This window comes from Puntigrus tetrazona, chromosome 3 (assembly GCF_018831695.1).
Source record: "Puntigrus tetrazona isolate hp1 chromosome 3, ASM1883169v1, whole genome shotgun sequence".
NCBI lineage: Eukaryota > Metazoa > Chordata > Actinopteri > Cypriniformes > Cyprinidae > Puntigrus > Puntigrus tetrazona.
Genome location: NC_056701.1, coordinates 7,418,033 through 7,438,675, shown reverse-complemented (window position 1 = coordinate 7,438,675; position 20,643 = coordinate 7,418,033). Strand labels below are relative to the sequence as shown.

At 38.8% G+C, this 20,643-nt stretch overlaps 1 protein-coding gene across 4 annotated transcripts; it reads left to right on the top strand.

Moving 5' to 3' along the window:
* Positions 1–1,958: 1,958 nt before the first annotated feature.
* Positions 1,959–19,550, top strand: cdc42ep4a (CDC42 effector protein (Rho GTPase binding) 4a). Of its 4 annotated transcripts, XM_043235397.1 has the most exons (3): positions 13,945–14,330; positions 14,782–14,816; positions 16,270–19,550. In XM_043235397.1, the coding sequence occupies exon 3, from the start codon at positions 16,408–16,410 to the stop codon at positions 17,413–17,415; it is 1,008 nt and encodes a 335-aa protein (XP_043091332.1). In that variant the 5' UTR covers positions 13,945–14,330; positions 14,782–14,816; positions 16,270–16,407; the 3' UTR covers positions 17,416–19,550. The 4 variants fall into 4 exon arrangements, with proteins under 4 accessions (XP_043091329.1, XP_043091331.1, XP_043091332.1 ...); XM_043235394.1 differs by lacking the exons at positions 13,945–14,330; positions 14,782–14,816 and adding an exon at positions 1,959–2,166; XM_043235396.1 differs by lacking the exons at positions 13,945–14,330; positions 14,782–14,816 and adding an exon at positions 13,113–13,240.
* The last annotated feature ends 1,093 nt before the right edge of the window (positions 19,551–20,643 follow it).

The window sequence follows — 20,643 nt, the reverse complement described above, 5'->3', positions numbered from 1 at the left end:
TTCCACAGACACAAAAAAAAGACACACAGACACACAATAATGCAATTTTACTGTGAAATACTGTTTGCAATAATTTTGCAGAAGTAAAAAAATAATTAAATATAATCATTAGATTACACAAATTGTTTATTTTTTATGCATATATTAATATTTTATAATATATATTGTCCTGATAGTGTTTTGTGACAACACTGTTTTTTAACCATAGTGTATGGAAAGTCCAGGTTTTCAGCATATAATATAATATAACACACACACACAGGTTTTACAGCAAATTTAATAAACTTTTTTGTCCATTATAATGCTACTCAATAACTAGGGTATATTTTGTCTTATTTTTGCATGACTCTACTTGTTTTGCCCAAAAAAAAAGAAAAGAAAAGAAAAAAAAATCCATAAAAAAGCGAGTCGTTTCAGCAGCTCTTGCCTCATTCCCCTGCAGCTACACTGAAGATAGATTTGGGCCAGATGAGAATGGGTAAGTGAGTGCTGAATCATTCAACATCCGAAGAAACTGAGCTTAGATGTGGGAGAGTTCGCCTGGAGATAATCTCTTTATTCCAGGCCGGAAAACATCGATCTGGACATCAGGGGGTAAGAGCAGAGATGTCACAAGAGAGATGAGAAATAATAACCCAGTAAAGAGCAGAGGCCAAGCTTACAGTGTGGCCTACGCAGACGAAACCCATCAATAACCATACCTACAAAGTATGATTTATCCGTGTACGAAAATAAATCAACACATGATGTTACAGACAGTAGGACTGTGACTGGCAGGCTTCCCCAACATCACATGGTACATCCAATTATGACCGTGAAAGACTTCTAGTAATAATCTTCTGCTTCATTCACATCTTTTACTCTGTAACTGCAACACTGATGGCTCAGGTTGGAAAACAAAAAACAGTGATATATGACCGTGCTGTTTGCCTGTTGAGAGCAGATAGTGATCTCACTGTTCAAACATGCTTTTCTTCTGTACACACAGTGCCAAAGGCCTTGAACTGCAAGGGGATACTTCTCTTTAGGCGCATGTCTGAGGTGCAAATTACACATAATGGCCTTTTGCAAATTGATTTATGTGAATATACAAACAGCGGTAAAACCCTGTGGGTACTGACTAGACTTTCAATGGGACAATGACTGACAATTGTTCCCCGCAAGATCCCTATCAAGTTAACTGCATTTCAAAGAGACATCCAAAGACAAAGGCAGGGCCATTGGGAGGGCAGGCACAGTAGCACCCTTTCCGCACGCAATACAGGCCGTTCGAGGATTAATTGTTAAAAAAATAAATTCAATAAAAGCAATATTTTAGCTTGATTATGTTATTTTCCCATTGGGTGATGTAAACATGTACTAGTTCACATTACAAAGGTCACATAGAATAAAAAACTAATACTTTAAATATATAAAACATACAAAAACACAATATGTAACTATAAATAGTGCTGTAAATGATACATATGAAGAGTTTGTTTGCTGCTTTTTTTTTTAAATGTTCCAAATTTTTTCATTGTGCATTCCAATAAATCTCAGTTATTTTGAAATAAAACACATAATGAATATGAAAAAATATGAAATGTGTGTTTAATAATACGGAAATATAATAATATACAGATATTTGATGTTTATAAATATTTTTTCATTTTTTTTAAGTTAGATTCCCCTTTGCCTAATATAATTATTTATTTATTTACTGTACTTTTTTCACTTTTTCAAACAGGCTTGGTTTTCTTCGCAATACGCTCTCTTTGATTTAATGCTGTAATATAACCCGGGCGTGTTTTTGACCGATTTCGTAAAATTGTCACTATATGAAGTTTAAAGCGGAAAATCAGGCAGTCAAATCCTGCTGTGTCTTTAAGCGCGGCGGGCAAAGGGGCGTGTCCAGTACAAAGAAGAGGCGTGTCTGTTGAGAGAAGGGGCGTGGTTAGATGAATTATTGCACAGAGCGTTGGGTTTACAGCAGAGCCTGACACAGGAAGGATGCGGGTGGCTGTCGGTGTGTATTGTCACAACTGAAAGATGCATGCGTTATCCATAAAGAAATAGCAGAAAACAGCACGGGGAAATATTTAACTCTAACAAACAGAAACGCTTTGTAATACATCCTGGGGATAAAACCACAAGCTGCACAGTGCATGGATCGCACCATTACAAACAGTAAGTTTTTAAGTTCATATTAAAGAGAGCGAAATATTTTACACAGTCCAAAACCCTGCACGGACAGCGCTTTTGCGAACTCAATGTTTTCTTACACGATAACCGATCTATCCATTATTTAGCGAGTGGCTGTACGGGTTAGGTCAAAGTTTTTCGTGCCAAACCTCTCGTTAGTTCGCACGACACTAAACACGAGACCCTCCATCGGTCTTCAAAGCCACGGTCGATAAAGGGAGGGTCACCGGTCTCTCCCTGGAAAGGTGTTTATCGTTCTGACAACGAAAGGTTCTTCTTACGATGTTAAATGATGCGACCGCTAAACATTTGCGTGCATTTGCATGAAAACGGTTCATTTCCGTTGATGCAAGCGCATTCTGCGTGTTCATTGTTTATTTCTACGAGGATCCGTCATCATCATCATCATCGTCACCGCTCCACATGGTCAGCTGGATCATTGTTCTTCAGGCGCTCGTGCGCTTCACGAGCCGAACGCTCTTATATCGATTTTCTCCCTCTTTTTCCCTATAAAGGGCTCAAATTTGCTCGACCAACACACGTCATTTGCGTTGCGACACCGTCGCTTCTAGGTCCATGTGCAAGACCGCTGTGAAATACTAGTAGGTTAATTCACGCGCTGTGTCATTCTTTTGTTGTGAACTGAATGTGGGTTTATAAACGGAGAAAGCACCGAGAGGTCTGTCACGAAGAGCCAGAGCGGGAGCGGGGATGGTGCCTGTGGCAATGGATGCATGTAATGAACTTGAATGGTCATGACCTACTTTGTAAAAGCAGCGTCTTAATCAAGGGAGTTAAAAGGTTCAGTTGAATTGAATTTATTTGACAGCTTCATAGAAACCGTACTACATACACCTATGCCATACACATAAACTGTCGAGGATTAGTAACACAATAAAGCCCTTGGCTTATTTCACTTACTGTTCATTCCAAACGATAGGATGTGTTCATTTACTTAAACGCACTATATACTATATATTAAAAGGCACTTGAGAGCCATAAACTCGGAAGTTATGAGAAATTGTCAGAATTAAGCAGTTTATATTTTACAGTTCTTTTCATTTGGATCAAAATTCAAGTATATGGGTAGCTGACAAATAAAACTGGACCGTGTGCTGTGGTGTGAGAGGTTAATTATTATCAGGGGTTATTTTTTATTTTACATTTTTGTCACACCACAGGGCACATCGATACATCGGCTACTCTATACTAATTGTCACTTTTTATCTCGAACTTGTGGGTTTATATTATGCAATTCTGAGTCTGTATTTTGCAATTGTTAGAAAATTTCTGAGAGAAAAGACAGTGAATTGTGAAATATAAACTATAATAATAATGTGAATACTTATAATATTATTATAATATTGTTAACTTAATATGATACTTTATGATATTCTTTATGCATAAAAAATAGCAAAGCCTACTCACTCACAACCATTATAAAACTTTAAATATGTAATTCAAAATGAAGACTGCAGTGTTTGGATTCTTTCTGTTTGTTCAATGTTATGTTGATATCAGTTTTCATATATAGAGGGCATATAAATATAAATCCCTTTGAAATCAGTAGCTGCTTAAGTCAGTTTAAAAAAACAGCTTCGTTTGATTATAGATGTCCGTGACCGTTTTCTTTTTATGTAATGAAATTTATGAGTCACAGAATGAAATCATTCATTAAACGTCTTATGCAGTTGAAGGGCATTTTATATACATTTTTCACATTAGTATCGACAGCTGAAATAGCTACAGTTTGTAGTTTATTGTTACTGTTGCGAGTTTTTGCAAAGGCCTAATCATTGTGTGAGTTAACGGCCGCTTTTGGGGAGGTCGTCTGGAGCGACACTCAAGTGCGTCTGAAGGTCTGTGTTTACACACGTGTGTCCGCACATGCACGTGTGCACCAGTTGATAAATGTGTTTGTTTAGTTAGAGACCTTCAGCACCTGCTGGTCATCCTGGTACCCAGGTTAAAGTGCTTTCTATTTTCTCAAACATCACTCCCTTCTCAGTAAACGGACCGCCAGGAACAGATGTGCAAGTTTATGTACACGTTGCCAGCATATGTTTTCCTTCTCTTGGTTTGCTTGACATGACGTCCGCTAATTTGTTGAGCTAATCTATCCCTCAGACTTTTGGGAGAACAGTATCTCAGTTGTACCAGTTTTATATCAAAATTAGCAGAAGTGTGTGTGTTTTGCCTGTGGAAAGCCAGTGCTGTTAGCACTTGTAGTGTTTGAGCTTTCTCATTTGCACTTGAATAGTGTGCCATGAACCTCATTACTGTACTGTTCAACAGCTGCCCTGGGCTTTTTCAAAGTGTCTTAATTATGAGATCTTTTGTCAGACTCGGTGGGTTTGAATGCATGTACGTTGCTGGCTTGTTCCACTTCCATTACTTTTATGAAAAAAAAATTCAATTTTCTAGTACATAACACCCTGTTTTTTTACGGATTGATGTCCTGAAGGGTGTTTTGGACTATGTAATCTGTTTCTGTTTCTAATGGGAAAATAAGATCATCTGGTGTTAAAATGAAGATATTAGTTTCCCAGTAAAAGAGCGCATGATGTACAGTAAAAAGCAGACGGCGGCGTGTTTTTACAGTGGTATTTATCTCTGTGCTGTGTGTTAACATGTCCTCGACCTTGACAGTTCTGCATGTCTGTGTGTGTCCAGCCTTTTTTCACGTTCCAGGAAATTCCACATAAACTGTATTTTTCCTCGAAACAGGGCAAGCGCAGGAGGCTGAAAAATGGCTGAAAGAGCCGCTAGCATGTGTGCAATTATTATAGAAATACAGACGTTTGGAGGAATGAGATTAGGTGGAAATAACATGCTTGATGAAACCAATTGCAGACGGAGACATCACATGAGTTTTATTTGACATGATACAGCGGGCAGGGTAAAAATTTGTCAATTCGACCTCATCCAAACCCACAATCGCTCTCTCTGATCCTCTGCCAATTCGCTGACCGCTTTAAACCTTGTGTAACCCCTCCAAACAAACCCCCGAAACGTCAGAATCTTGCACCGTTTAATTAGTGGCATTTGATAGGGGATGCATCGGAATCTCTTAATTAAGCCTAAATATTAAACTTTGCCTTGTTGCTAATTCTGCGCAAGTCGCGTTACAGACATGACACCCCAAATCAGACGGCTTCCTGGGGGAACTACTCAGATTGCATTAGATTTGTGGATTCCGTAAATCAAACAAGGTACTTCCTGGTCTTTTAAACCAATTTATTTTACCTTTAGTGGTATTATTTTCTGTTAATACCTGTTTTGGCGGTTTAAACTTTACAGGGACAAGGAGTTGTGTTCCCTTAAGGGTGTCAACACATTAATATAGAGACACAAACCATTAATATAATATTAGCACTTATAAAGCACATGCTTTGCACGACCGTATTCGGATAAAACCCAATACCTAAACATAATAATGGCCTCATTAACTATTTAAAAGCGTGACTTTGTTTTGTTTTTCTCGCCAAAACCGACATCATTTAGACGTCTTTCCTGATTTTGGCTCTTTGGTTTGAATAGTTTGTGAGTCTTCAGTGTAAACGCTACACACGGACACGATTGGCTTTCATCTTTGGATACAGAATGAACATTACATGTGGAACCCTTTCAGAAAATGTGCTGTTTTTACTATAACATCCATCGAGATGAAGTCATTGCGACAAGTGCTTATGATTGCATTATATATAGAATTACTCAAGTTGCATTAAAGGTTGTGGCAAATGCAGTCATGTGTACAGAGCACGCTATGCAAGTATGATTTCTGCAATCTCTGTAGGACTAGCACAGTGAAAACACCTTTTGAGCAGTGTAAACCATTATTATAATGTATATCGTGATGGGTGTTTTGTCGAAAATGCAGGAATGAGATCCGCTCTACTGCAGACCGGAAGAAAATTACACTGAAATGCTCGATTCAAACTTTACTATATTGTGCCTTCACAAGTGGATTATGATCATATATATTATTCATATCCTTTACGTTCACTTTCTTTCCCGCCTTTGTGCAGCATAATGGCTTCAGTCGTATTTGCATTCGCCACACTCAGCTCTCCTGTCAAAGTGATGTGGAGTGACGAAATCGAGAGAGAAGTGTCTAGACGAAATCTGAACACAAGTGGTCACAGGAGATGCATTTTAAAACGCATGTTAAGTTTAGCTGTAAACGCTAATGCATCTCAGCGGACCGCTTGAGTTTAGATGGCTGAAAATGCATCTTAATACCAAGCAGAATCTAATTAGCAGCCGTTTCCGTGTTCATCTTCTCTTAACACCACTCTTTTATATTTCAAATCTATTCAATATCAGAATATATATGGAAAGGTGCATTGTGCGTATTACTAGGTAGTTGTAGAAGCTTTTCTTTGTTGTTAAACAATAAAAAGTTCCCTGGAAGTAATAATATGGCATTGTTTGAATATCTGATGGGGCTTTGCAATTTTTAATTTTTTCCACGACGCATCAAAAGAAAAGCAAAAACCCTCCACGTCACCTCTCTTAGCCTCAAAGCAGCGTTTAAACTATTTAGAATAATGGGTTTCATGGATCCCATCAATGAAATCATTCCGGGCATGTTTTATGACTGCAGGCCGTGTGTTTTTAGAGATGCTTATTGGCGGTAACATCACACCTGGTGAGGATGAGAGTGATTGTAATGTTCACAGCTGGGCGTCAAACCTGCCTTTAGGTGAAATAGATTCTCATTAAAGCAAAGAGTGCAAAGGAAAGTTCTAGGGCAGCGGAGGTGGTTGCATTTGTGTTCGGGGGTTTCGTATACTATATGTACAGATGCAAACATTCAAAGCTTATTATCCAAGAACGTAATATAAGCCAAATGATATCGTTCCAATTCAATATTCTGTGAAAGGATTTGCAAACATCTGCACCTCTAAAGGTTTACATGCATTGACGTTGGTTCTGTGAGTTGGCCACATGTTGTTGTTTTTTTGTGTGTGTATAAAGTGTTTTTCACTTTGATTTGTGCTGGACTTACAGTTGGATGGAAACACAGTTGAACTTAATGTAAATGGGTCAGTGACGTTAAGATGTCCAGATCAAAAGATATTAAAAAAAGTGATTTTATGTCCACAGAAAGTGCCTTACTAGTTTATTACACTGAATGACACTTTAGTGGCGAAAAATCGGAGACGGAAAAAAACTGAAAACTTGCATTTTTTAAAAGCAGTGTTATACCCTTTTTTTTGTTAAACCCGTTCACGGAATTGTACAAAGTTGTATGAAATTGATTCTGAACGCCACCGGAGCACCAATAACAGCGGCGTTTGTGGAGGCCTGCTGGGCTGCTTGTTTGTTTAGTGTGATGGGGAATTGAGTTTATGGAGTGTTTATGCTCCTACGGAAGGGCAGGGAGTCGATTTCTGTTTGGGATGGGAGGGTGTGGACACTTTGCCCTTCCTGTCCAAAACCCTCGCTTGCAATCTCTATCTGTTTCACGTCATTCTGCAGCAGGAATCAACTATTTCACTCGATACTCCAGACTTGATGTTCTGGTTCTGAAGGGTTCTTTACGGGTTAAAGATGTTTAATGACTCAGCAAGTGCCAGTTTAAGATTATTGGGGCACTTTCACACCAAAACCCATAAGTAGAAAAATAACAAAATCAGCAAATTAACAAATTCTGTTTATTATTAACGCGCTACAGTTTTGGCGTCTGTCGCTATAAATGTTCTCTTAAAAGCAAATTGAATTATGATTGAATGTCTGAATGCGCTTTTATCGCTCCTCAGATGAAAAATCATTCTTAAAGTGATTCCAAATAAATGAGAACTCTCTATTTTCATAGAATTAGATTATTAAAGCTACTAGTTATGATTATAGCCCTACGTGTATAGATAGAAATACTCATCGTACGGGGAATAAATACATTAACAATGGTTTTGATTAGTTATTACTTAAAGTTTGGCTTGCTCTTGTTGCATTTTTCAACGGCTGTCTGCTGTGTTTTGCAATCAAACTTTAATAAGACATATCAAAGCAAACTGTCGTTTTTGCCAAAGTTTGTCGGGTTAATGACATTTATTAGCAAGTAAACGCCTCATGAAGACCGAAGCACCATTACGTTCTGTTGTGAAAACCGCTTGTAAATACAAAACAAACTGCAGTTGTCTCTTTACAAGTGTCTTAAACGGTCACTTCCTGTTTGAGTGAGTACTTCACGTCAGATAGGGAGGCTACATAGGACGCAGTTCCTACACTCATTCGTTCAGTTAGCCGCGTGTCTGTCTGTCTGTCTGCTGGTGTTTTGGGAGCTGCATCAGAGGGGCGTCCTCCGTGAATATGCAGCTTTGAAAATATTTAGCTTTGGAGCAGAATGAATATAGATGTGCTGACGTGATTATTCCTGCCAATAACAATGGATCGTGCGTGTAAAGGCCAACATTTCTACCGTGTGAATAATCCTTTACATGGCTTTATTGTTCTTTGCTCAAAAACAACAATGTCCAGAAAAAACACAGCGCAGTGAAAATCATTGCATGGTTATTTTAGGATTGAGCATTGAAATCGAGTACTTTATTTTGTCCCCACATTAAAATAAAAGGCAAGATGATGGATTTGGAGAGACTGGAGACCAAGATGGATTAAAGAGAAATATAAACATGAAAAACGAACAGTTAACTAGATGTAATGTAATATTAGAAAATAAAAATACATATAAAAATGTAATAAATATGAAATAAATATAATGTAAATATTTAAAATATAAAATAAATAAATGCATATACATATGAGTAAGCGTTACAAAATATATAAATTAAAAATCATTAAAATTGTGTTAAAATATAAAAATAAATATAAATCCAATCCATATGAATAAACATTAATAATGCTTATAAATAATGAGCAATGCAAATATAAAACATGAATGTGTATTGAATATAAAATAAATTAGAAGATATAAATATGACACTATATTAAATATTTAAACAAATAAATATAAGGAGAATATTCATCTGACTCATCATTTTAAACAGATAATTAGAGATTGCTCATAATTCCAAAAAGATATTCAGTCAAGCATTTTTTTTTAAATTTATCGTTTCATAAACACAGTTACAACGCCCCTCATTCTCACAAGCTAGATGAAATCTTACACGGCACTCATTTACTCGGACAGAGAGAGATTCTGTGCCCAAGTCCCATCACTCTTGCTCTTCTCCCACACTTCCAGTCTCCTCTGGTCTCTTCTGTGACGTACGTCTTTCAGTCTGACTGTAACATATTTATTTATATTTATAATTTCTAGTTACAGCCAAGATGTTTACATCATCCAAATCACCACAAAGCAGTCAAGATACTGACACCCGAGATAAGGCTCGAACCTTTTGACTGATCTGTTTGAAAGCCCCATCCTGACTATTGTCATGCTGTTTGGGCTCTGTATAAGAGGCGTGCCGCATCCAGCCCAGAAACCCTTTGTGAGCAAATGCGGGTGACACCTCAGGGAAGGAGGCGTCACGCTGAGGTGTTTGTTGCGCAACGTGTGACGGGAGGAAGAGAAGTTAACGAGGGGCCATGGTGTGAAGATTATCTTATCTCAGGTGAATAACATTTATTCGCCCTTCCCCTCATCCTTTCCGCACGCGGTTTCAGATCTCCGGCAGCAACAGCCGGCTTAGCATTATCTGAGGCCCGTTTGAGCAGCGCTACCAGATTAGCTGGCTTTTCAGAGCTGGCCTGATTTGCTTTTTTGGGGGGTTCTCGTCGTCGGGGCGGACAAATGGGCTGAGAAGGCGGCGTATGTGCTTAGTCACTCTGCCGTGGGGAGAGTGCATTATGGGTAATTGAATCAGCTCCGGTCAATGTCTGCTCTCCAGATCAAATATTTAGGCTATTTCTGGTCGAGCAGATGTAAGATGTTTCGCGATCGGTTGACACTTGCATCAACATCCGTAGTCGTGCTGCTGCTATTAAAAAAGTTCAGATGTTGCTCTCCCTGGTCACATCACAGGGCATAAAAACAGACACAAGAACAGCACAAAATAGTTTTTTTTCCCCTCACATTTTGATTTTGATCCAAATAGGCCTTTAATATCAATTTCTGTAGGGGTTGCATACAATCCATTTGGTAATAGTGCATTTTAGTGTCCTTGCTACACATTACATGCATTTACTGCAGTAATAACAGTAATTCATAATTTGCCACCTTTATTTATATAACACTTTATGATTCAAATCCAGTTTTTGTTGTATAGGAGCTCCAGGAAGACAACTAAACCTGCATTACAACTAAACTAGCACTAACCCAAAACATATAGTAAGCATTTTTAAATAATGTTACTCAGTACTTGTATATAAATGCACTATAACAAAGACACCTTAAAATAATCAAAAAGAGTAAAATAAGCATTAGTATTAGTATTCTTTACCAGTCTTGGCGTTCCCTGTTGTGTAAAGATCTGTGGTAATAAGGTAGCTTGTACCATATGGGTCTCTGTCTGTGCGGCCCCGGGGTCATGAAGGCCTCCGTCCAGGTCACTGGCTCCTAATGGACCCAGGCAGACGGATCTGTCCCAGCTGGATGCACACACCTCATCACATCACATCACATCGCCTCTGACAGATTTACGTCCAGCAGGAATCACCACCCGCTTCTAAAAAAAATCTATTCCCATCAATAATTAATAAACCGAGGGGTTTGCAGTGCGTTCAGTTTGTTACTGTAAGGTGATGCAAGGAAATAACTTTTTTTTTCAAGTTGCGGGCTTTTCAAAGCACAATGACACTAATTGAATTAAAAAGCGCCTCTTTCAGCTTTTGCTCTAGTCTTTCTTTCTAGCTGATTTGATGATCGTGGTATTGAGCGGAACTCGTGTGATCAATTATTTATGGTGTAATGAAACAAGACGGGCTCACGTGGCTCTGGGCGCCTCCGCTCGGGCAGGCAAAGAAAAACTTCCACAGATCAACAGTAGATCATTCACTGTCTGAGTGCTAGTATGCACTCAGCGCTTTTGTTTGGTTCACACAGAGATGCTTGTTCACAGAGAGCAGGCTTTCTGTTCTTTTGCTGCAAGGGCCAAAGACGACTTGAAGTGCATGTGACACGTCAGCGTGCTTCAGCCTTAAACAGCATGCTTCACTGTCTTAATGTTCTCATTAAAATAGACTCATTTGCCCATCCTACAAACAGGTCAAAGTTTAGCAGGCTAGTATTAACAGGCACTGAAATATAATATAACATAATATAATATAATATAATAATGGATAATAATACAAATATATTTATGAAATATATACATGCATGTGTGTGTACTTTATATATATATATACTTTGGATGTGTTAATTCTTAAACAGCACTACATATAATGCAATATATTTATATTCAGTACTATAATAATATAATATAACATTAATATTACATTATATTATAAGCTACTATAATACCAATGACCTTATATAGATCAAGAATATAATATACTATTGTGTAATGCAGAGTACCCAATATAAATATCATATTATATATTACATTATATTATACTGCACTATATTATGTTATATATTATAATTAATGTAGTCAGCCTACAGTTTAGGATACATTTCTGATTTGATGCTAGTGGCGCAGAAACACTCACTTTTTCTTTTCATGCAGAATTCAGACAGTCTTTGTCATTCAAAATCTGCGTTTGTGGCTCGCTCCGAGATGCTTGTCGTGCATTATGTGTTGCCTGTACATGTATGTTTTGCTAAACCCCCTAAACTCACATGGGGGTCAGAGGTCAGTATGTATAGAGTCACAGGGACGTAGAGAAGGAGGAGCTGACACTGGGAGAGAGGGAGGTGTGTTTAGTCTGCACAGAGGAAGTCCAACTGCACCCCATGAACTGCGTTTCTATCGCAGACGTAGCGAGGGTATTTGGAAAGTCACTCACCCCTTCGGAGGCCTGTTGTTTCCCACGCTGCCTTCCCATGCTCCTCGTACTTACTTCATATTTGCACGTCTATAAATAAAGCTCCTCCCGACCACAAGCGTTTGATAAACTGGTCCAGAGATGCACATGGACTGCTGTTAACCAAAGGTCGTTAACCTTTCCGCAATACGTGCTAACAGAGCGTGGTAAGATGGTTTTGGACTAATTAAGATTGCAATGCGTCTATATAGAGGCATACTTTATTATTTTAGTACACAAATTACGACTAGGTGAAAGCTTGAACAATGAACGCATTACATTTCAGTAATTCAATACATTTCATGTAATAAGACAAAGCATGGAGCTTGCTTAGCTGTGTGTGTGTGTGTGTGTTTGCATCTGGTATTTATCATGTTACGGGGACTAAATGTCCCCACAAGGATAGCAATACCAGTAAATTTCTGACATTTTTTAGGTCCCCATGACGAAACAAGCTTATAAAACATCTAAAAATGTCTGTAGTTTCCTGTAAGATGTAGGTTTAGATGTAGGGTTGGTGTAGGGCAATAACATATACAGTCTGTATAGTATAAAAACTATGGAGAGTGCCCATAAAACATGGTAACACAATGTGTGTTGTGTGTGTGTGTGTGTGTGTTCAAATACTTGTGTATGTTTAGGGCCTTGGTGTATGTGGGACAGGACAGAAATGCAGCGGAAGGGGATTTAGGGCTTCACATCTTTCATCTAGTGCTTGTTTTTCTTCCAGCTCATGCCACCCAGTAGCAACACCTCATATAAACACTGCCGTCTTTGTCCAGATTGCAGCGAACTGTTGTTCTGCATTGTAATTTGTGTCGCTAACTGAATAATTTTGCATATTGATTACTCACTGTCCCCTTTTGGCCTTCTATTTGTGCCCTTTTTATGGGAAGCAATTTGTTAGTCTTATTAGACTTCCATGTTTCTATTTAGAAAATTTTATTTAGATGATTTTCAAATTAGAGGACAAAACAGACTGCCACTTTTGGGAAATGACGATGATGTATAATTAAAGTTAAAAATTTTTTTTGGTTGTGGTGGGGGGAAAACATTGAAGCTGACTTTATAAAACAACAACTTTAAGCAGAAGCTAACCTTTTGCATCAGCAGTGGTTTGAACTGATATGTGGTGAGTAATTTAAAAACTAGTAGATATGTGTTTAGTTAGTTATTTAGGGTTGATTGTGCATATATATATATATATAAAATGTGATGATACTGAGTGAATGCTATATATTCTGTTATAAATGCTATATATTCTTACATAAATGTAATCAATCAAAGAATACTTTTCCACAAAAACATTAAGCAGCACAACTGTTTATAACACTGTTTACATCTGTTCGTTAACATCAATAGTAATGATAATAATTTCTAGGTTGCCTTGTGCACTATTTGGGAGCTTTTTTAAAGCTAATACTTGCATAAAAAGAAATAAGAAGAAATAATGCATAATTTAAGTAACTTTATATTGTTAAATATGTGATTAATGAAAAAAGATTTCTTTTTGAAATATGGCACGTTTTCTAGTCCTCTAGACTGTTTTCAACATGGATATTAGTAATAATGTTTTCTGAGAAAGTAAATTGAGTAAATCAGCATACAGTATTAGAATAGATCATGTCACACTGTCACACTTAAAACTAATAATATGTCACAATATTAGTTTTCACTGTATTTTTGATCAAGTAAATGCTGAAAAGAAACCTAAGTGAACCCAAGCTTCTTTTTTTGGAAACGTATGATAAATCAATACAGTTTTTTCTTTTTTCTGCATTGTATACTTTACACGACTCTGATTTAGATTTATTTGTTCTTTCATTCCGTTTCTCTTTGTATTTCTTTCTTCTGCACTAGTCCACGAACCTGGCAACAGCTAGATTACTTGATTTAAAGCACAGTAGACAGTGACATTGTCACCGATATGCAGCGTTTTCCTGAGCGTTAGTGCAAAGGCTTGCTTTGTTTTCAGGTGGGCTCGTTGTCCCCTGCTCAGAGCATCCGTGGAATGATGTCATGGAAACGGGTGTGTGCGGCGGAGAGCCGCAGGATTTCATCTCTCATTGGCTGAGCCCGAGCCTTACCCGCGCGCTCTCTCTTGCCTTCAGGGAGGGCGCTGGCTGCATGTGTTCAGTCAGTCTCCAACAGAAGACACAATAGAAGATGTTCATTATGCTTTATTTAACCAGATTTTTGATATTCTGTGGTTCTGAGACATGGTATGTAATTTGCGCTGTGTAATTAATCTTTAGTGCCAAAAGAAAGCGATAATTCTATTCTAGTCTTTGAGGTTGTGCATAGTTGATAATAGTTTTTTTTAATTTAGTCATTGACCATGCAGATATATTTCGATCAGTACAGCTTTAGAGAAACTGCTTGGTTTATAGTAAAAGGAGGGAAATGCATGCATGCTGACAGGAAACGCTAACATCTGTTTGCGTGCGGAGAGGTGTTGCTATAGAAACGCAGGCAGGTAAGGACATCGAGGAAGTGCAGACGAAGCTGGTAGAGGAAGATTCAGCAAGAAAGAGGTCATGAATTGTTTGGGCAGCTCTTGCAGTTCTTTTTCAAAGAAAAGACTTCATGAATATTGCAGCAGATCAATGACAAGAAAAACCTGTTGACTGCCAAGCATTTGGCCCATCTCTCACACTTAGTTTTCATTTACAGACCTGGGAATAATGCCACAAGACTCTCCGGTCAGGGTAAGCATTTTATTTTTTAAAAGTGAGGCGGGCATCAGACCTTGTTGTGGTGTTTCCAGTCTGAGGTTTGCACTTGTATGTGTAAACGTGTTGAAGCTTAATTTGAGACTAATTGTGGTTGTCCCTGGTGAGCTACTACGTTCAGAGAGTAGAGGTTAGAGTTTAGAGTCGTGTGAAATAATGTTACCTTGAGCCATCAATAGGGTCATGGCTTACCATGCTCCTGTCTTTGCTATTTAAACAGTCATGTATGATTACGGAGGAAGTAACTGTCACTTAACAGTTTTATCTCTACTGCAGAGCAATGGTGATTGATTAGATGATATTGCAGACCAAGTATCATTGGCAGCTGGTCAAAATCTGTGACGATGTGTTTGTGTATTATTGTAGGATCATTAACATGTAGTTAATTCTCATTTATTTATTGAGAATGTCCTATTTCACAAAAGTCATGAAATGTAAGTGTTAAAAGGGACATATTAAAAAATTAACACATTTTTGATATACGGTCTTCTGATCGCACACATCCGAAGCAAATACACAGAAAGCAGCTGTCACATGTGAGTAATAAACTAGTTTTCTTTCTTGTCTTATTGCACTTAAATTGTCAAATACACACAAGTTACAAAATAACTTATTAGATCTGTGTGGTAGCAAAGTAATATTCGGTAAATAAATCAATAAATCCACTGCTCTCTTGTCTCCTCTGAGGCTGAGACTCAAAACAGTGCTTGTCTGCTCGTAAGTCAAAGACAGAAGTTAGTATGCTTTGACTGAACCTTCGATTCGCAGAAACACAATGTCATTTACGAAAACATAATGGGTGGAAACTTGCACATAAAGGGGTGGTAACATAATAATAAGATCCCCTTACTACGTCATGAGGAAGTAAAATCTGAATGGCTCATTTTTTCACAAATTTGCAGAGAAAAAAAATTCACTGGGTTGTTCTTTTTCACATTTTCTTGGTTTGTAGATGCATCTGAGACTTATAGCACTTAAACATGAAAAATGTCAGATTTTCATGACAAGTCACCAATATTACTCATGACACCACGCGTATTTCACATACATAAACTCTTCGCTAAGTTCCTTTATCAGTCTCTGCTTATCTTTAATGTCTCCAGCTGCCTGACCACAAGAATCCTGACCCTTACTTCATCTGAATGCCAAAAACGCTTCTGCAGTTTAGCTCAGTTAAAAGAATGACATTGCAGCTTCTGCTGGTATTCTGGCCAGACATCCTTGATAAGACATCCTGGAACTGTCTGTGTTCTGCCTGGACTGCCAATTTCTTCTGTCTGTATTGATCTTGCACCCAGAAAGTCAAACAACATTGCACTTATAATTAACTTAACTTCTTGGCTTTGCACTGTGGTTTTGCTTAGAGTCAAGATGTCATCTCCACTTAACCATAAAATTTGATTTTGATCTTGTTTGTTTCCAATTACAGATTATCTTCTGTTTGGCAACTGAAGTGACGGCTGAGCAAAATCTGGTTGAGCCTGGAACCATTTAGGACTTGTTAGAAGAAAACCACGCTTTCTTGGACACACAAACGCAACTGGGTTTTTGAGTTGTGCAAATCAAGATGCCCATCTTAAAGCAGCTGGTGTCGGGGTCCCAGACCAAACGGCGCTCTCGTATGGACCTCACTACTGAGATGATCAGCGCTCCCTTGGGTGACTTCCGGCACACCATGCATGTAGGGCGTAGCGGGGAAGCTTTTGGGGACACCTCATTCCTCAGCACTCGATCTGGAGAGCCATCCCAAGAAGGTCACACCTATCCTCGTTCTCCAAAGCCAGGACTCTTGTCTCGTACCTTTCGGAGCAGCAAGCGCTCTCAGTCCGTCACCAGAGTAGACCAACGAGACAATACCCTCCTTCCTCCCAGCGAGTCACCCACCTATGTGAAGAATGCTATGTCTTTGCCCTTTCTGAACAATGAAGAAGGACAGGAGGCAGACAAGAGGGTGCTCAAGAGCTTGACCTCCAGCCCCTCCAACGGGGCCTCTGCTGAAGCACTGGACTTGGAGCTCCATGAGAAGCATTTCGGGGAGTTGACCGACCTGCGACCTTCCCCATCTTACAACGGGGGAGGGTTGAGGAAAGCTGAATCTGTGATGTCATTCCATGTTGACCTTGGACCCTCAATGCTGGGGGAAATCTTGGGGGTCATGGAGAAGGAAGACGATGACCAGGGGTTTGAAGAAGGCAAGAGCAGTGAGGGACGTGCATCTCCTCTTCACTGCAACCTGGGAGGAGTGGAAATGGATGAGGAAATGACAGAGGTTGTAGTGAAAGAAGAAGAACCAGAGGGGTTAGTTGCTCATAGCGAAGGTCCCATGAGGGCTCCCAGTTCTGTTGACTTGGAGATACAAAGCGAAGGCACCAGCACCCCAGAACCACACCACAAACACCCGCATCAGCTCGACAGCTGCTCAGTTTCCAGCTCAGGTTCAGCCGCCTTGGAGGAGAAACCGACCAGTGAGCCTTATGAGGAAGATATCGGAGTTACCGACAGCACCTGCAACCCAGACAATGAACCAGCCTTCTCATCCTTCATGGAAGATGAGGATGATGAGATCCGAGTATGAAACCCTACAATCAGTATACCTTTCTGAGACTAGAATTTGACATTGTGTAAAGAGGAGAAGTGTGGTGTAGATGTAAGCACGTCGAAGCTGGACAGATGCCTCAGGTTCCTGTGTCCCTGTAGAGATAAATTGGGGAGACTGCTTTAGCTCAGACACCAAAGCCATCTGTCACACTACTGACCCATGCCAAGACGAGCAGCTGGATGTGTTGAATCCAAAAGGGACCTGCTACAAGTTCCACTGATAGCTCTGCTAAAGGAAAGACATGCATAGGGGATACATACATCACCAAAACCATAAATAGATTGTGCAAGCAGATGCAGTTTTAAGCCATTTTTACCATAGTCCCATGCAGGGTTTCCCACAGTTGTAAGCTGGAAATATCAGGGATTTTTTAAAAAGGTTATGGATTTTTTCCAAGTTATTCTCAGCTATAAAGCATTTCATTTGTAAAAAAAAAAAAAATGCGTTTTGTGTTCTCTATGTAATTGTTACAAAATCCTTACCTGGTAATCACAAGCAACTGGAATGGTCATGTAAATTCATTGGTCAAAAGATGTGGGATCCCTGCCTATGACTTGGTGCCTAAAGATAATGGTTCTTTTGATTTAAAGCACTAGCTTGTTCAGTGGCCCTCTGCATAAAGGTACATTATCAAAGTTAATGCCTGCAATCTGCCATTGACACAAAAGTAACGTGTCGGCAGAGAGCTCTTACGAGATGATCCAAATGTTTTATTATACACGTTCTTGGGTTTGCATTCTCAAAGACCTACAAATACTTAATCTATAGATTACATAAAATGCAGTCATGTATCCAGTAAAACTGTCATTCAAGAGCTACTGTGGTTTTGAAGCTCAGGAAACATCCTTGTGCAGCTGATTGCACACTGCACTTGTCTGAGCTTGAATGCCGAAGATTTGAAGGTGGTGGATGTTTGAGAACCTTTCCAGAGACTGATCATAGTCCACTTTTGGGAAGAGTGGCAACAGGTGTCCCTCCATCAGATCTCTTTTTTCAGTCTGTACGTGTTTTGCATAGTAGTTGTTTGCTCAGTATCTTGCATATCTCACCACTTCCTTCCTGCACTTCATGGCGTGCAAGGGGAACTACTGCTGTTTATTGCTGGAGTTTTTGATCAGTTTGATTGTCTCTGTCATTGAAACATTTAAACCATTGGTTAAACAATACGTGTCATGTCAAGTACAACTAAAAAGTGATTTGTCTGCTAGTAAACATGAACACGTCAGTTTTATTAATTGAGTTAACTCTGACTTTAGCAAGTTAAGGCACTGGTATTGCTCCTCAGTAAATTCACTGGGGTGCTTTAATACACTGTTGAGCAAAGACACTAAAATTCATTGGTTCCGTTTGACTTTTTCCATTGTGAACATATATGTCTACATACAGTATAGCAGATAATCGTGACTAAAATGAGGCCTTTAGTACTGCGGATCTTCGTGTGTGAATTAACCGCAGTAGTCTGCAAGCTTACTGTGTCTAAATTAAAGATCAGGGCACTGTGAAGACCAGGAACAAGTCTTCGATGTCAAGACTATAGTAAGACGTGATTTACAGGGAATTCTCAGCTGCTTCACACTTGGGGTCACGTCAGCCTTAAGCAGAAAAGTGCCAAATCTAATCTAGCATGTACTGCCTAGTAAGCCTGACTTTTGAATATCATTTAACATGGTGAATGAATTAGGCTTTGCCTTAATCTACTATTTCAGATATGGGCCAAACGATCCATCTTGGTTTGATTACTGTAGACAGAAATGCTTAGCAAGAATTTACCTAATTTGCTTCGAGATGAACCTCAGGGACAGAGCAAAAGACATGAGGTTAGCATTCTGTTTTATTTGCATAGCCTTGTGCTAGCAGTCCATTTTAAATTTAGCCAGATAAAAACATAAGGAAAATGAGAGAAGTCTGTTTATATCTGAAATTGTGTGGCTGTGTGCGAGGTGGATTTAGCAAAGGTTGTCTTCATGTTTTTCCTCTACGTGATAATAATGCTGTTTGTCTCTCCTATCTTTGCTACAGTTTCTATGTTCATCATGTATATATTCATGCTTGCCAGCCTTTTCGAGGCTGTAACCGCTATATTTTTAAATAAAAGAAAAAGTCCAACAAAAGTGTCTTTTCTTGATTCGAAAAACAATTTCCTTGAAACATTAGGCTATTAATGATGTACAGGGTAAATGTTTTTTTTAATTAAATCGAAGAGATTTCTGACCCTCCGCTGAGAGCAACAATAACTACCACGCATGAAGGACATTGTTAAGTATCTTTGCGCACAAGAAGTATACTTGTAGTTTTATAAATTACAGTTCAACATCTAATTTTAAGATGTCCGGGGTCTTGAACGCGGTAGTAGTCTACCCTTGTAGCAACCAGGATCAGAAAGCTCTGGAAATATATATTGTTTTATATAAATTTGTGTCCCAAAAGTAAACGAAGGGTTTGTAAGGTCTGACAAAATCTAAATTTACGATTGACTACCTTTTTAAGTTTGAAGTCAACTTATCAAGGAGGGAAAAAAAAAAGAAAAGTTACCATTGGTGGAACTTTTTAGGAAGTTGAATTTTAAGCGTGAAGTTTGCTATGAGTTCTAGATTTCGTTTTCACAGATCTGTTGACAATCATCGATAAACGTACCTGAGGCGTTTGTCAACACGCCGCTAAAGACCTCCTGTAATGGCCGACGGCATGCAGCTCTTTAACCGGGCCGCTGCGACTGCAGACCCGCATGAAAGTTTCATGTGAGTAAAGAGAATTCACACTCACTCATTTAGCTGATATCACTTTTCTCACATACTGTAGTCCACAGGTGAAAATCAAAAGCCCCTTATTCCCAGCTCAAATTTACGAGTGAATATGTATTGATTTGAGCGTTAAAAGCAAAGTGGTTTGATTGATCTGCCTGCTGCCCTGCAATTTTTGTTAGGCGTTAATGTTCCTTCGGTTCAGATAAAAGAGAATTTTATGAATCTTGGCTTTACAAGATTCATAAAAGAAAATCCATTATTTTATATACACGCTGCTTGTGTAAAATGCGGATGCATCCTGCCACCTAGTGGCGAGATGTAATTCTTCAGCAGCGTTTTTTTGCGTTTCGTTTGTGACATGATATTGTGGTTTGCAAATGCATTGCGTTTAGAACTGGTTCTCAAGCGGGGGCCCTAAAAGTTTTTAAATTAATAAATATTAATAATATTTTATTTGCCC